Source organism: Cricetulus griseus, chromosome 2, assembly GCF_003668045.3.
Source record: "Cricetulus griseus strain 17A/GY chromosome 2, alternate assembly CriGri-PICRH-1.0, whole genome shotgun sequence".
Taxonomy (NCBI): domain Eukaryota; kingdom Metazoa; phylum Chordata; class Mammalia; order Rodentia; family Cricetidae; genus Cricetulus; species Cricetulus griseus.
In genome coordinates, this window is record NC_048595.1 from 195,663,877 (window position 1) to 195,677,273 (window position 13,397).

The window sequence follows — 13,397 nt, forward strand, 5'->3', positions numbered from 1 at the left end:
TGAAACTGACTTGCAGATGTCTTGCTATCTCCATGAATATTTTAGTGTGCATCTCTATATATAGAGTGCATCTCTTTTATAATGTATGTCTCTTTTGTAGTGTGCATCTCTTTTGTAGCATTCATCTTGCTTTTGCAGTATGCATCTCTCTCTTGTAGTCTTCATGTTTTTTGTAGCATGCATCTTTCTTTCCTCTATAGCATGCATTTGTCTTTTATCAATCATCTCTGGAGAGCAAGGGCATACTGTGCATCACTGCAGTCACATTATGTGATATTAGCACCTTGGTCTTCTCTGTAGTTAAATTTCCTTGATTATCTCAAGATTTTTACATTTTTACATTTTCTGACCTTTTAGTTGTTTGTCATGATGTTAATGAATGTTTGGATTTAGATACTTGGAAAAGAATACTGTATTGATAAGGTATAAACTTCCCATTGTGACACATCAAACAGCATACAATGATAGCTTGTCCCATTTTAGTAACATTAAGTTAATACATGATCGAGTTCCTCATTCTAAGGGTGACTTTAGTTTTTAGAAAGTAGCCTATGGGGACATTATTGAGAACCTCTGAATGGCCTATTATTCAGTAGTCTAGTGGTTTTAGCATCTTTTGATAATACTGGCTTATTTTAATTACTGTATTTGTGGTTGCAAAATGATGACTTTTGTGTATGTGGCATTGGAAATTGAACCCAGGATCTTACACATGGTAGCCAAGTGCTCTTAACATTGGATCACATCTTTAAACCAAATGGTGGTGACTTTCTTCCCTTTCAGTAGTGGGCTATGAGGCAGAGGCGGGGCTTTGCTTTACTAGGTAAATAGTCTCTCTAAACTTGAATTATGTATGTATTTTTATTTAATTTTTATTTTGCGATAGTCTTGTTAAATTACCCAGAATGATCTTGAGCTTTTAATCCCTCTGCCTCAGCCTCCAGAACAGCTGTGTGTGCCAGTAGTCCCCTTCTAATTGTATCTTACTTATTAACTGAAACTCTTCTTTGATGTTTCCTCTGTTTTGGGGAGTGAACTCATAGTATAGCTGGGAAGAGCTGTGGAAGAAAGCCCAGCTTAGACTTGGATAAATCACTTCATGTCAGTATGTTTTCTAATTTAATATTTGTCCTGTCTACCTGGTAGGAGTGTTGATTACTAATAGAGGGTAAGAATTTACCTTCCACTACAAAGATGATCTTTAAAATGAGAAACCATTAATATTGTTACCCAAAATGACATACTATGTTTTATGGATCTTATCATTTATCTTCTGTTTAGTGTATCAGAATGCTACACTGAGTACTGTAGACAAGTAATAAAATATAAACTACATTATAGGATTTTGAGGCATGTGATATGCATCATTTGAGCTTTCTATAGTGATATGTATAAAATATATATGTGTAGACGTTGCACACAATGTCAGAAAGTAGATTTTAGTTGGCCTTGGAAACAGCTTTATTCCCCCGAGTTCTGAACTTGGCACTCTCTGTTGTTGTGCTGTAGGCATGTGCTGACAAGCTGAAAAGAGAAATAGAGCTGTATGGCTGCCCTCCTGATTTTCCAGAGGAAGAAGAGGAAGAGGAACAAAGCAGTGTCAAACCTGGAGATTTGATAATGAAGGATAAAGCCAAAGGAAAAAAGGTCTGGTGGTTACTTATGTTTCAGTTGTCAGGCCTAAAGTTTTCACCTCTCTGGATATTTGTGCATACCCAACACTGGCAGGTGCCTGTCACATGAAATGTACTAGGTAATTTTAAGAAACTATCAAATCAAGGCTATTTAGATGGTTCAGTGGGTAAGGAGCTTTCTGGGTAAGCACACATCTCCAAATCCCAGCACTCCATTGATGAGATGGGAGGTAGAGAGAGAAAAATCCCCAGAAGGTTGTAGGCTAGATAGTCTGGAGCACAGTGTCAAACAACAGAGACTCTGTCTCAAACAAGCTGGAAGTTGAGAAATGCTATCAGAGGTCGTCCTGACCTCTATTTGTGCACCATAGAATCTGATGGGCATGCACACGTAACATTCACCATGTATATACCCACAAAGGTGAAAGTACATCAGATCAGTTGGAGGGATGGATCATCGGTTAACAGCACTGTTAACCCATGTCCATTCCTAGTATCTACATGGTGGTTCATTACTGTCTGTAACTCTAGTCCCAGGGTATCTGATTCCCTCTTCTTGCCTCTTTGGGTACCTACATGCACATGGTACATAGACATACATGCAGTCAAAATACCCATATACATTAAAAAAAAATTTCATGAAATCAAATGTTGTCTGGATTATTGTTGTTTTTTCACTTTAATTTGATATATTTTAGATTTAAAGGAGTTTCAAGATAGTACAGCATTCCAGCATAACCTTCGCCTTCCTCTCCTAATGTTACTCTTCTGTAACTATGATATAGTCATCCTACCTAAGCAGTTAACATTATTAGTTCTGTGCTGTGTACTAAACTGTAGAGTTCATCTGAAATTTTTTAAAAAGAGGACTTTACGTTTTAAAAGTTTTATTTTTAATTATGTGTGTATGTATGTGTCTTTGTGTGGGTTTGTTATGTGCAGGTACTTACAACAGAGTCTAGAGAGTGTTGGATCCCCTGGAACTGGAGTTACAGGCAGTTGTGAGCAGCCTGATGTGGTTGCTGGGAAGTGAATATGTGTCCTCTGAAACAGCAGTATGCACTCCTAATTGCTGAGCTATCTCTCTAGCCTCCTTATTTGAATTGGAAATTGTGTCTGTGTGTGTGTGTGTGGGTGAGGTGGGGTGGTCAGGAGCAAGCGTAGCAGTAGGTGCATGCTTATGGAGGTCAGAAGACAACTCTGGAGTAGGTTCTTGCCTGCCATCCTGTAGGATCTAGGGATAGAACTCAGGCTATCAGGTCTGTATACAAGCACCCATGTTGACTAAGTCCTCTTGATGACCTTGTTTTGAAGTTTTACCCATCCTTCTCCTAATATCTTTTCTCTGCTTTAAGATCCAGTCAGGGGATGTGGGATGTGTAGGGGCTGGAGAGATGGCTCAGCAGTTTAAGAGCACTTGTTGCTCTTGCAGAGACCCAGGTATGATTCCCAACATCCACACACATATGTGGTAGTTTATAGCGGTCCACAATTCAGAGTTGGAGGGGATCTAATGCCTTCTGACTTCCGCAGTCACCAAACCTGCACGTGGTACATATTCATACATGCAGGTAAAATATATATAAAATAAAAATGAATAAATTTTTTAAAAAAAGACTCAATCTAGAATCTACACTACACTGTGTTCTATGATTTTTTGATAGAGTACTGTTCAGATATAGAATTTATTGACTGTCAAAAAAATTATGTCTGTTTTTGTGTTGCAGTGATAATACCACAGAGTGGGTGATTTATACTGACCAGAAATTTATTGGCCCAATGTTCTTGAGGCTGGGAAGGCTTATGTTGAGAGTTCAGTACCTGATGACACATTTCATGCTGTGTTATCTGTGAAGGAAGGGAAAAGAAATAGTAATAGAACAGGAAAGAGACACAAAGGGAGAGAGGAAGTAACATGTTCAGGAGCAGCTGGACTTGTCTTCTGTGGTGCAGCAGTGATCCACTCTTGAGGGCAGAACCTCTTCAAGATTCTACCTTTAATGCTGTTTCATGGGGAATTAAGTTTCTTATGGTTACAGTGGGGGCCAAAATTTCAACGATTAAATAGATTCCTTCAATTTGGGGTCAATTGATGTTTTCTCATAATAGATTAAAATGAAGTGATTTTTATTTTGAGCTAAGAAGGGCATGTGTGCTATCAGAAGAAAGGAAATAGTGTGGTGATAAGATCGCCATGATGGTGGTTAAGTTGTTCCTTAATTTTGTCACTGTGTCCATTTCCTGGTGGACGTCCTGACTGTGTAGTCCATACTTGCTGTGGTGTTCTGATATAGCAACAATGTGAGGCAGAGCAGCAGATCCCTTGTGGGAGAGCCTGTCTTCATAGTGAGTCTTAGGGCAGCTAGGGCTACACTGTGAGACCATGTTTCATAAAGAAACAGAATTACCAAATAGGATTATGAAATTAAAATTACTGTTGTCCTGGGGTGCTGAACAGTTGTTGGCTATGCTTTAATGGAATTTGTGTTTAATTGTTTTCAGAGTAAAGCTGCTGCCAAAGCAGGTTCTTCTAAGTACCAGTGGGACATTATGAAATCCCTTGGGCTTTCTGATGAAGACATAGTGAAGTTTTCTGAAGCAGAACATTGGCTTGATTATTTCCCACCCCTGGCTGTTCAGGATCTGAAGAAAATAGGTTTGAAGGTAAGCTATCACCTTCAGTGTTAAAGACAAGGGAAAGTTATTTACTTTTGTGTCATTTAAAAAGGTATGAAACAACTTTTAGCTGGGAGGTGGTGGTGCATGCCTTTAGTCCCAGCACTTGGGAGGCAGAGGCAAGTGGATCTCTGACTTTGAGACCAGCCTGGTCTACAAGAGCTAGTTCCAGGACAGGCTCCAAAGCTTCACAGAGAAACCTTGTCTCGAAAAACCAAAAAAAAAAAAAAAAAAAAAAAAAAAAAAAAGTTATGGAACAACTTTTAAATTTACAACAGTATATTCTGGCCAAATGTCACCAAAAATTTGGGTGTTATTAGACTGGCAACTAGTGGAAGTCAATGTGAGGAAGAAAAACTTCAATATTTGTCTTATCAGAATATATTTATTAACAATTGATAGAAAGGGGTTTTGTTTAAAGAATATGAGACACCAATCAAAGTTTACCTTGAATATGTTGACTGTATTACTTAAGTATTTCTTTTAAGTTTATTGTAAATCTTATATGTTAGCTAATGTGTAAGTGAATTTGTTTTGTTTTGTTTTTTGTTTTTTGAAACAGTGTTTCTCTGTGTAGCCCTGGCTGTCCTGGAACTTTCTCTACAGACCAGGCTGGACTCATCCACTTGCCTCTGTCTCCTGAGTGCTGGGATTAAAGGTGTGTGCCACCACTGCTCAGGAAGTGCTTGTATTTTAAAACTTATTAATTAAACAAATGATTTTAATGCTTTATATGTATTTAACATGTGGTACTGGAAATTTTTTCTTTAGTAGTTGATCTACTTTAAGTTGGAATAAATAATAGCAAGGTAAACAGTTGGCTCAGGATCCCTTACTTATAAAAAGTACCTTTTCCTTTTCTTTCTGCAGGTAGACTGGCGGCGCTCCTTCATCACCACGGATGTAAACCCTTACTATGATTCTTTTGTCAGGTGGCAGTTTGTGACATTAAAAGAAAGAAACAAAATTAAATTTGGGAAGCGGTGAGTTTGTTTTGTCTCAGTATAATAAACTAAAAATCATAATTCTTGCAATTCAGTACCTTGTATCCCATCCTTTCTTATTCTCAATTCAGTACCTTGTATCCCATCCTTTCTTATTCTCTTTTATCTGTTCATCCACCCATTTGTCTGTCTGTCTGTCTGTCTTTTCTCTTTTTTTCATCACTCTCATCTTGTTCTGTTGTATCTCTTGTTTTCCTTGAATCTTGCCTGTCAATTTTATTTTTCTAGTTTCATTTTTGTGGTGAACTCAGGGCTTGCATCCCCTTGACAGATGTCTTGTCACTGAGCTGAATTCCCAGTTCCTTGCTGCTCAGTGTCTTAACTTTCTTGAGCTGTTTTGTGTTGTTGACAAGCTAGAACCAGAGAGAATGGGATGATTCTGTTCAGTATTCCTAGCAAGCCATGAACAAAATTATTTTGTGTTTTAGCTTATACTTCTGTAAGTTATTAAGATTCTTCCTTGATTATGTAGGTCGAGTAAAAACAACTTACACTTCATACATGTGAATTTATCTTTTTTTTACGCCGGGCGGTGGTGGTGCACGCCTTTAGTCCCAGCACTCGGGAGGCAGGGGCAGGAAGATCTCTATGAGTGCGAGACCAGCCTGGTCTACAAGAGCTAGTTCCAGGACAGCCTCCAAAGCCACAGAGAAACCCTGTCTCGAAAAAACAAACAAGCAAAAGATAAATTTATCTTTTTTTTTCTTCCAAGACAGGGTTTATTGTGTAGTCTTGGCTGTCCTAGAATATATTCTGTAGACCAGGCTGTCCACTCTGCCTGCCTCTGCCTCCCAAGTGCTGGGATTAAAGGTGTGTGCCACCACTGCCCACCTATGTGAATTTATCTTACAGGATTATGTTTCATTACTGCAAGGCTAAGGCTAATCAATAGTTTTCAGTAGTGCTTCCTTTCATGAAGGTGGAGATGTTAATAACTACATTTTCAGAACTACTCATCAGAGAATGAGTAATCTAGACACTGGCTTGGTTAAGTGTTAGTTATAACTCACACTTGATAGGGATACATTATAATGTAACTTGAATAATATAACAGTATTTGCCGCTTATTGTTCTTTCTTTCTTTCTTTATTATTTTTTTTTTTTTTAAGGTACACCATTTATTCTCCAAAAGATGGACAACCTTGTATGGATCATGATAGGCAAACTGGAGAGGTGATTATCTGGGACACTGAGTAGTCACCAAAATATTCTTTATTTTTATTTATTTATTTATTTATTTAAAAGATGTATTTATTATGCATAGTGTTCAGCTGGCATGTGTGCTTATTACAAATGGCTGTGAGTCATCATGTGGTTGCTGGGATTCAACTCAGGACCTCTGAAAAGCAGCTAGTGCTCTTAAACTCTGAGCCATCTCTCCAGCCCCCTGTAATACTCTTTATTATGGCTACTCAGTCGTACTGTCTTCACTGGAAGGAAGAATTATTCCTATGTGCAAGAATTCTGCCAGAGATTTGAAGCAGATTCCTTCATAGGTTAGTAGGGTAAATCCATGTTTTCCCCTTGTTTACTTGTTTAGGGTGTTGGACCGCAGGAATATACCCTCGTTAAACTGAAGGTGCTTGAACCATACCCATCAAAATTAAGGTAAGATGGCTAAAAATTACTGTTTCATGGTCTTTTTTCTTTTCCTCTTTCCTTTTTTTCTTCTTTCTTGGAGACAGGCTTTTGCTTTGCAGCCTAGTGCTCTTGCCTCAGCCTTCTAGGTACTGCGATTGCACTTGCCACTATGCCTGGCTTAATTGATCATTTCTGAGCAATCATATAATTATGAGGGAAGACACATTTTTAATATAAATATGTGCTTTTTCTTCTTAGTGGCCTGAAAGGGAAAAATATCTTCCTAGTAGCTGCTACCCTTAGACCTGAGACGATGTTTGGACAGACAAACTGTTGGGTTCACCCTGATATGAAGTATATTGGATTTGAGACAGCAAATGGTGATATATTCATCTGCACCCAGAGAGCTGCCAGGAATATGTCGTACCAAGGCTTCACTAAGCACAATGGAGTGGTGCCTGTTGTGAAGGAATTAATGGGCGAGGTAAGTTGGGGAGCACATTCTCGATTTTCATTGTAAAATTAGAGGGAAGTATTAGCAGTGGAGCTTGAAAAAGCATCAAAAAACTTTATAATTAGAGTACACATGAGATAATGTGTTCAGGGCATTTGTATTTTGCAAGTCACAGAGCGGTCAGGGTTCTTCAGAAGGCTCTGCCATGCTGAATTCCCATCCCTCCAAAGGGGCCTCTGCTCCAACTTCACCTGTGATAATTGCTATTCTTTTTTGTTTTTCTTTTTTAGTTTTTCGAGACAGGGTTTCTCTGTGGCTTTGGAGGCTGTCCTGGAACTAGCTGTTGTAGACCAGGCTGGTTTCGAACTCACAGAAATCCACCTGCTCCTGCCTCCCGGAGTGCTGAGACTAAAGGCGTGCACTATCACCACCCAGCCATTTTCTAATTTTTTTTTTTAAAGGCAATTGAAATATCTTTTTCACTTCAACTTGAATTCATAACTGTCATTTTAGAAAGATGGGTAGAACTCTATGTGCTTACACTAATAAAGTAGGATTCTGTTTTCTTGATGTGACATTTTCTGTCACCTAGTTTTTCAGTCATTGAAGGCCTTAGTGCAGTGGCTATTAACCTGTGGGTGGAGACCCATTTGGGGGTTTGAATGAGCCTTTCATAGAGGCATTATCAGAAATCCTGCATATCAGATATTTAAATTACAGTTAATAATAGTATCCGAAATTACAGTTAGGAAGTAACAACAAAATAATTGTATGGTTTGGGGGGTCACCACTACATGAGGAAGGGTCACAGCATCAGGAAGGTTGAAAACTGCTGCTTTAGTGTTTTACTAGTGTAAGTAACTTAGTGTTTGGTAGGTTTCTTCTTTTTTTATGTTGATTACTTTTGTGTATGTGTACATGTGTGGGTAAGGTGTGTAATGCAGTATGTGTAGAGAACAACTTTTGGAAGTTATTTCTTCCCTACTAGGGATTTAATGAAGATTGTCAGGCTTGGTGGCAAGTGCCTTTACCTGCTGAGCCATCTTGATGGACTATTTGTGACATTTCTCTTACTATGGATCTTGATACTGTTTTTCTCAAGAAATACAGTGTCACAATCAGTGTGTTAGTATACTAAGATTGCTATCATAATTGTCAATTTTGGTATAATCATTTAAGATTATTTTTAATAATTTAAATAATCATAAGATAGATGAATTTACTTTTATTATTTATTTATTTACTTTTGTTTGTATGAGACAGGGATTCACTGTAGAGCCCTGGCTGTTCTGGAACTCACTCTGTAGACCAGGCTGAGCTCATATTCAACAGAGATCTGCCTGCCTCTGCCTCCCGAGTGCTGAGATTAAAGGCGTGCGCCACCACTGTCCAGCTACTTTTTCTGTATCTTGTTTACTTAGCAGAAGAAATTGTGCACACTATGGTAAACAGCATGTTTTGAAATATGTACACATGGTAGTATTACTAAGTAAAGCTAATTAACAAATAGAACCTCAGATTTCCCATTTTTGATGTGAGAACATTTAAATCAGTGTAATACCATGTCATTAACTGCAGCAGCTGCCTTGTGCAGATGTAATTCTCAGGAGTTTATTCCTGTATAGTTAGTTTCTAGTAGTAGCCTCCTCACCGTAAAATTTGAGTATTTATTTTAACTTTTTGTCACTGCAGCTATATGTCTTCACCTTTTTGGTCCTCTTTTATGCAGGAAATCCTTGGGGCTGCACTTTCTGCACCCCTGACATGCTATAAGGTGGTCTACGTTCTCCCTATGCTCACCATTAAGGAGGATAAAGGTACAGACTTTGCTGTTAGAATGCTTTACTAACCACATTCTTGTTGTATTAGTTAATTTCATTCTTTCTTCTGTAAGGCACTGGTGTGGTCACGAGTGTTCCTTCTGATTCCCCGGATGATCTTGCAGCACTCAGAGACTTGAAGAAAAAGCAAGCAAGTATCTGTCTCATGTCCTTGTTTTATTCTTTTTTTTTTTTTTTTTTTTTTTCTGAGCCAGGGTCTCTGTGTAGACCAGGCTGGCCTCAAATTCATAGAGATCTTCCTGCCTCTGCCTCTGCCTCTGCTAGGATTTAAAGGTGTGCCACCATCCGGCCATGTCCTTGTTTTAAATCCAGCATGATGTTAGTGGGTACTGCTGATCAGTTGTGAGACAAGGCTGAGGGCATACATGTTATCTCTGACCTGGTTTTCAGTGTTTGTATGTTTCTGTGGTTAGAATTTTTTTTTTTGAAATGGTAATTTATTTATTTACTTATTTTTTCTCATATTATTATTATTATTATTATTATTATTATTATTATTATTATTATTAATTCAAGTTAGGGAACAGGCTTGTTTCACATGTAAGTCCCCTCTCCCTCTCCCTCCCCTCACCACCATTCCTTCTCTCCCACCTCCAACCTACCCCCCCGTGGTTAGAATTTTGAATATAATTTCTATGACAAATTTGAGAAGGTTGTGTGTGTGTTAAGTATGTGGACTGTCACTTAGGATAGCGCATATTTGGGGCCCTGCTTTACCACTCTCCACTTCACTCTTGTGATGGTCTCTCATGGACCTTAGAACTAGGTTGGTAGCCACAGTTCCAGAGGATTCTCCTGTCTTCACTCTGTGCAGTGCTGGGCTTTCTAGTATGCCTGGCTTCTCACATAGCTGCTCAGGATTTGAACTCCAGTCCTCATGCTTGTGTAGTAATCCTCTTACCCACTGACTCATTCTCCCAGCCCCAGAAAAAAAACATTTTTATATTCATATTTTCATTACAGCCAAGAAAATATTACCCTCAACTGGGGTAACATCTTGATGTCTGTATTGTTGCATTTGACTGCAGTTCCTACAGGCATGTCCAACTTGTGGCCTGTGGATTATATGTGTCACAAGATAGCTGTGGATGAGGCTCAATGAAAAGTCATAAACTTATTTAAAATATGAGTATTGTAAAGAGGGATGGATCTCTGTGTTTATGTCCAGTTTATTAAACAGGTGCAAAATAAAAGTACACTTCAAATAACAGAATGAGGCTGCAACGATGCTGCTGCTTCAGCTGCTGCTCCTCTTGTTCCCAAGGGAGATTGAGGAGGTCTGGGGAAGGTCACAAAGCTGCCGCCGCCAGCAAACCCTCCATAGTCGAAGAGAAAGCAAGCTTTGCCCCACCCTGGCCTTTTATTTGGGGAGTCTTAGGGTCAAGTACCACCAGAGAAGACAATGCCCATTGGGCCAAGCTGCCCCAATACAATTGGCTATCAGATTGAATTCCTACATTTTTCCTTTTTTAGTTCAAAATATAAAGGAGGGTTCTAATCTTAACATAATGAAACTATATGCAATAAGAACATTATCAGGTATTATCCAGACAAAAGAAAATGTAATAACATAAACAAAAAATGAAAATACAAACAACAAGGACAATATCAAGTAAGAAATACATTCTAGATGTCCAGACCATAAGTAATTGGTAAATTATAGAAATTACTCCATTAGTTGTTTTTTCCTGCAGAATCTAGGCTTGTACCTGATACGTCCTTAGCTAAGATTCAGGAAGATTGAAATTGTAACTATATATTAATGATTGGCTGTCAGATCGAATTCCTACAACAGTTTTGTTTCTAAGTTGATTGCATAGTCTTAATCGGGAACTGTATAGAAAGGTTTTGTCATAATGTCAAAATATGGAACATAGTGCAGGCCATTCACATTAAACTATTGAGTTTTAAAAGACCACAGATCCCTTATTGAGATATTTGATAATGCTAAAAATATTCTGCCTGGAGAGAACAAATAATGGAATAAATGTTTGAAGCCAGGGAAGAGGGAGGCTGAGGCAGGAAGATCTCAAGTGAAGGCCAGCATAGGCTACTACAGTAAAGCCTTGCCTCAGGAAAAAAATAATGAGTTTGCTTTCTTACTGATTGTATCAGTAACAAAATTGAGTACTAATGTTAGCTTACCAATTTCCTGTAGGCCTTCCGAGTAAAGTATGGAATTAGAGATGAAATGGTCCTGCCATTTGAGCCGGTGAGTATGGGAGTATTCATAGGCTTCACACGTCTTTATTAGAGAGAGAAAAGACACACGTTCTTCTTGTAACAAAAATAAATCTTTGGTAGAGTTTGAAAATAAGAGAGGGAATTTTCTTACTTTAATTTGATAATTTACTGTTGTAAATAACAGGAAAAGAAAAAGCAATACACATTTCTTTCCACCTGGCACCTGCAGCCTGCGAACAAACAGCCTTTTATTCTCATCGGTTTTATCCTAGCTTACCAGCCTCATACCATCCTTAACTCAGGAATATTTATTTTGTAGCCTTGCAGTGCTGCTTAATGTTTCTTGTTTTCACGTTAGTATCTGCAGAAGAAAAGTCAGAATAATACTAGCAAATGACTTCTGTGAAGAGTGTAGGAGAGTGAGCTTGGACATGCTCAGTGCCCTGGGTGTGATCCCCTCAGCACTAGGGGAAAAGACTCCAAAACTTTGATACAAACTTGAAACCATCTATAAAAATAGTTGACATTGCTTTGCTTCTTGCAGACTGTGTGACCTGTGTGTCTGGGTGAGGGTGGGGGGTATGTGTGTCATGTGTTGTTCCTGTGGTAAGGGAATACACATGTTCCCATCTTCAGGCTAGTGGTCTGTGAGCACTGAGTGTATGTCACTGCCTGGTGGTAGTTCCAAGGTGACTTTACAGGGCAAAGGGGCCACGTCCACGTGGCTGATTAGTGTCTGCCTTTCAGCATGAATACACTTCTGGTGTTGCTGTTCTCTGCAGGTGCCAGTCCTTGAAATCCCAGGGATTGGAAGTCTTTCTGCTGTGACCCTTTGTGATGAGCTGAAAATTCAGAGCCAGAATGACCGTGAAAAACTTGCAGAAGCAAAGGAGAAATTGTATTTAAGAGGGTTTTATGATGGCGTGAGTCACAATTTTTATTGTTTTTATTTATAGCTGTATGCTCTAGTGTTCCTCTTAATAATTTTAACTTAAAGAAAAAGAAAAATTCAACATAGTTTTTGTAAAACACTAATTTGAAAAAGATAAGTACATTTTATTCTAAATTTCCAGTTTTTATCATGTCATTTCTAGAAACATTTCTAGAATTATATTCTTTTGGTGTGCTCTGGGAATCTCTAAGAAATGAATTTCTTGAGATATTTAAAATTAGTTCCTAATATTACACAGTACAACTTTAAAGGTTGGCCACATCAAGAATGCCTTTTCCAGGGCTGGGAAAATGGCTTAGCAGTTAGGTGCACTTACTGCTTGTACAGAGAACTTGGGTTTGATTTCCAACACCTGCATGGCAGCTATCCCAGTTCCAGGGGATCCAATAGGTATGCATGTACTATAAATAATGCAGAGGAATACATCTTAAATTTTTTTTTTAAATGCTTTTTCTTTTTGCTTTTCATAATGGGGTTCAGTTTTTGCTTAAGCTGTTTTATTCAATCTATTAATTTACTTGTTGCCTAGTTAGTGTTAAGTGAGGACAACAAAGCTGTTCTGAGCTTCTTCTCAGTTCTGCCTGTGCTAATGTGCCTTAGATTTTCATGGGAAGGCTAAACTAGAGGAGCATAGCCACATAAAGTTGAAGTGGATTTTTTGTTTGTTTGTTTGTTTGGTTTTTTTTTGAGAGAGTGTTTCTCTGTGTAGCTTTGTAGACCAAGATGGCCTCGAACTCACAGAGAATCCTCCTGCCTCTGCCTCCAGAGTGCTGGGATTAAAGGTGTGCACCACTACTGCCTGACTGAAGTGAATGTTTTTAAGGACACCATTGGGAGTGTTTTTTTTTTTTTTTTTTTACATTTCCCCTTTCCTGGATAAACAAAAATTAGTTTAATTTTCCTTTTCTTTCTTTCTTTCTTTTTTTGTTTTTGGGTTTTCAAGACAGGGTTTCTCTGTGGCTTTGGAGGCTGTCCTGGAACTAGCTCTTGTAGACTAGCCTGGTCTCAAACTCACAGAGATCCACCTGCCTCTGCCTCTCAAGTGCTGGGACTAAAGGCGTGCGCCACCAC

General features: G+C 38.5%; 1 protein-coding gene across 1 annotated transcript in view; it reads left to right on the plus strand.

Annotated features, from left to right (window-relative positions):
- Lars1 (leucyl-tRNA synthetase 1) overlaps positions 1-13,397 on the plus strand; it is a 58,303-nt gene that overhangs the window by 11,481 nt on the left and 33,425 nt on the right. Inside the window, exons 5-14 of the mRNA XM_027397994.2 lie at positions 1,510-1,647; positions 4,137-4,298; positions 5,181-5,293; positions 6,424-6,487; positions 6,855-6,922; positions 7,154-7,379; positions 9,079-9,166; positions 9,244-9,320; positions 11,349-11,402; positions 12,157-12,297. Of these exons, the coding sequence (XP_027253795.1) occupies positions 1,510-1,647; positions 4,137-4,298; positions 5,181-5,293; positions 6,424-6,487; positions 6,855-6,922; positions 7,154-7,379; positions 9,079-9,166; positions 9,244-9,320; positions 11,349-11,402; positions 12,157-12,297 (1,131 nt within the window). The remainder of the gene's footprint in view (positions 1-1,509; positions 1,648-4,136; positions 4,299-5,180; positions 5,294-6,423; positions 6,488-6,854; positions 6,923-7,153; positions 7,380-9,078; positions 9,167-9,243; positions 9,321-11,348; positions 11,403-12,156; positions 12,298-13,397) is intronic.